The 1854-nt window shown below is 41.4% G+C and overlaps 1 protein-coding gene across 1 annotated transcript in view; it reads left to right on the top strand.

Annotated features, from left to right (window-relative positions):
- Positions 1–476: 476 nt before the first annotated feature.
- The window catches only part of LOC106533008 (enoyl CoA hydratase domain containing 2), a gene marked incomplete at its 5' end in the record, with an annotated part of 10248 nt that continues 8870 nt past the window's right edge, over positions 477–1854 (top strand). Inside the window, 3 exon segments of the mRNA XM_014029207.1 lie at positions 477–533; positions 628–690; positions 774–898. Of these exon segments, the coding sequence (XP_013884661.1) occupies positions 477–533; positions 628–690; positions 774–898 (245 nt within the window).

Raw genomic sequence — 1854 nt, 5'->3', positions numbered from 1 at the left:
TTATGAAATAAAAACAATAAAAATTAAACCAAGATTTATAATAAAATTATCATTTTCATCCATACATTGGTAATGTCTGACTGGACCTCGTGTCACTTTATGTTCAACAAACTGGGCCCCGAGGTCAAAAAGGTGAAGAACCCCTGGTTTAGACCAACTGTATGTCAATGAACCAGAGATGGGCATGAATATATCTAGACCACAATGCATTGTGAAATACTGACCTTGAACATTAAAAACTGGGAAAAGGTCATTTGGGCTGTTGGTTTTATAATAGCCATTCCCCCAGCTGTTTGTGGTGATTCATCAATGTTTTAGTTGTGTCAGTCCAGTGATTGGTTAATTACAGATGAGCTAGCTGAGCAGGTGTTTGTGTTCACTGCTTTGACACAAGCATCAGTCAGACTTTTGCTCCTTTGCCAGCTTGCTAGCTGTCAGCAGCGCAGACCTTCAGCTGTCACCTCTTTGTGTTTCAGCATTTTCCACACAGATGGGTCTGATTGAGACGACACGGGGGCTGCTCCCAGGGGCGGGTAAGACAAACAGAGGTCATAAAACACTGATCCTTTCTTAGCCCAGAGACAGAGAAGCTGAGAGACACTGACCTTGAAGTGATTTGTCCTGCAGGGGGCAGTCAGCGGCTGCCACGGATGGTTGGCATCACTCTGGCCAAGGAGCTCATATTCACAGGTGGTGAAAGACAGACGTGACAAAATCAGGCCAGATGTTAAGAGGATCCTGTCCTCCAACCCTGGGTGTGTGTCTGTTCTCAGGAAGGCGTGTTGGAGGACAGACAGCTCTGGAGATGGGACTCATAAACAGAGCCGTGGAACAGAACCAGACTGGAGATGCTGCCTACAGAGAGGCGCTAACTTTGGCCCGAGAGATCCTGCCTCAGGTCCAAATCATAACTTCTGTTTCATTTGATTTTGGTGCATCCCTATTTTTTTTAAAACGTAATCATATTGTTTAAAATATAGCTCTTTCAGTCATTTTCAAACTGCGTATCCAGAGAGTTTTTTTGTTTTACCTGGAGATTAAGTGTCATTTGCAGAGGTTCATAGTAACTGAGTACATTACTTTGTTACAGTACTTACCATATTTATTCAAGTATAATACGTTAAATTTAATCCATAAAAAATCATCCATTTAATCCATAAAATCATCCATAATGTTGGAGGGTAGTATTACACTCGGATAAATATTTTTACTTATGTATTTTAACTGAAATATCGGCAAAATGCCTGAGTCTGGAAATGAGACCACGTTGTAAAACGCAGTTAAAACGAGCTCACGTGTGACACTTTTCCGTGCTTCAGAGAGAGATAATAACAGATCCAGGCAGGCGATAAGATGTGAAAAAAAGGGGGAAAAAGCAGTCCTGCACCTTAGTAATTAGGGGTGTAACAATACATCGATCTATATCGATATATCGATTTAAATGGTTCATGATTCAGTTATATCGAGGCAAAATGAAAATATCGATCTATATCGTCATCATATGCTCGATGGGAATCAATATCGTATGCCCATCTAACACAGTCATTGTGTTAGATGGGCATACGATATCGCATTATATCGATCGCAGACACGTGAATTGAATTTAATCGAAATCGTATCGTGACAGACATTGTGATATCGAGAAATATCGAATTGTCATCCAAACATAACAATGTACACTCACCGGCCACTTTATTAGGTACACCACRCTAGTAACGGGTTGGACCCCCTTTTGCCTTCAGAACTGCCTCAATTCTTCGTGGCATAGATTCAACAAGGTGCTGTAAGCATTCCTCAGAGATTTTGGTCCATATTGACATGATGGCATCACACAGTTGCCGCAGATTTGTCGGC

This window comes from Austrofundulus limnaeus, unplaced genomic scaffold (genome assembly GCF_001266775.1).
Source record: "Austrofundulus limnaeus strain Quisiro unplaced genomic scaffold, Austrofundulus_limnaeus-1.0 Scaffold868, whole genome shotgun sequence".
Taxonomy (NCBI): Eukaryota; Metazoa; Chordata; class Actinopteri; order Cyprinodontiformes; family Rivulidae; genus Austrofundulus; species Austrofundulus limnaeus.
This window is presented reverse-complemented; position numbering and strand designations above follow the sequence as displayed.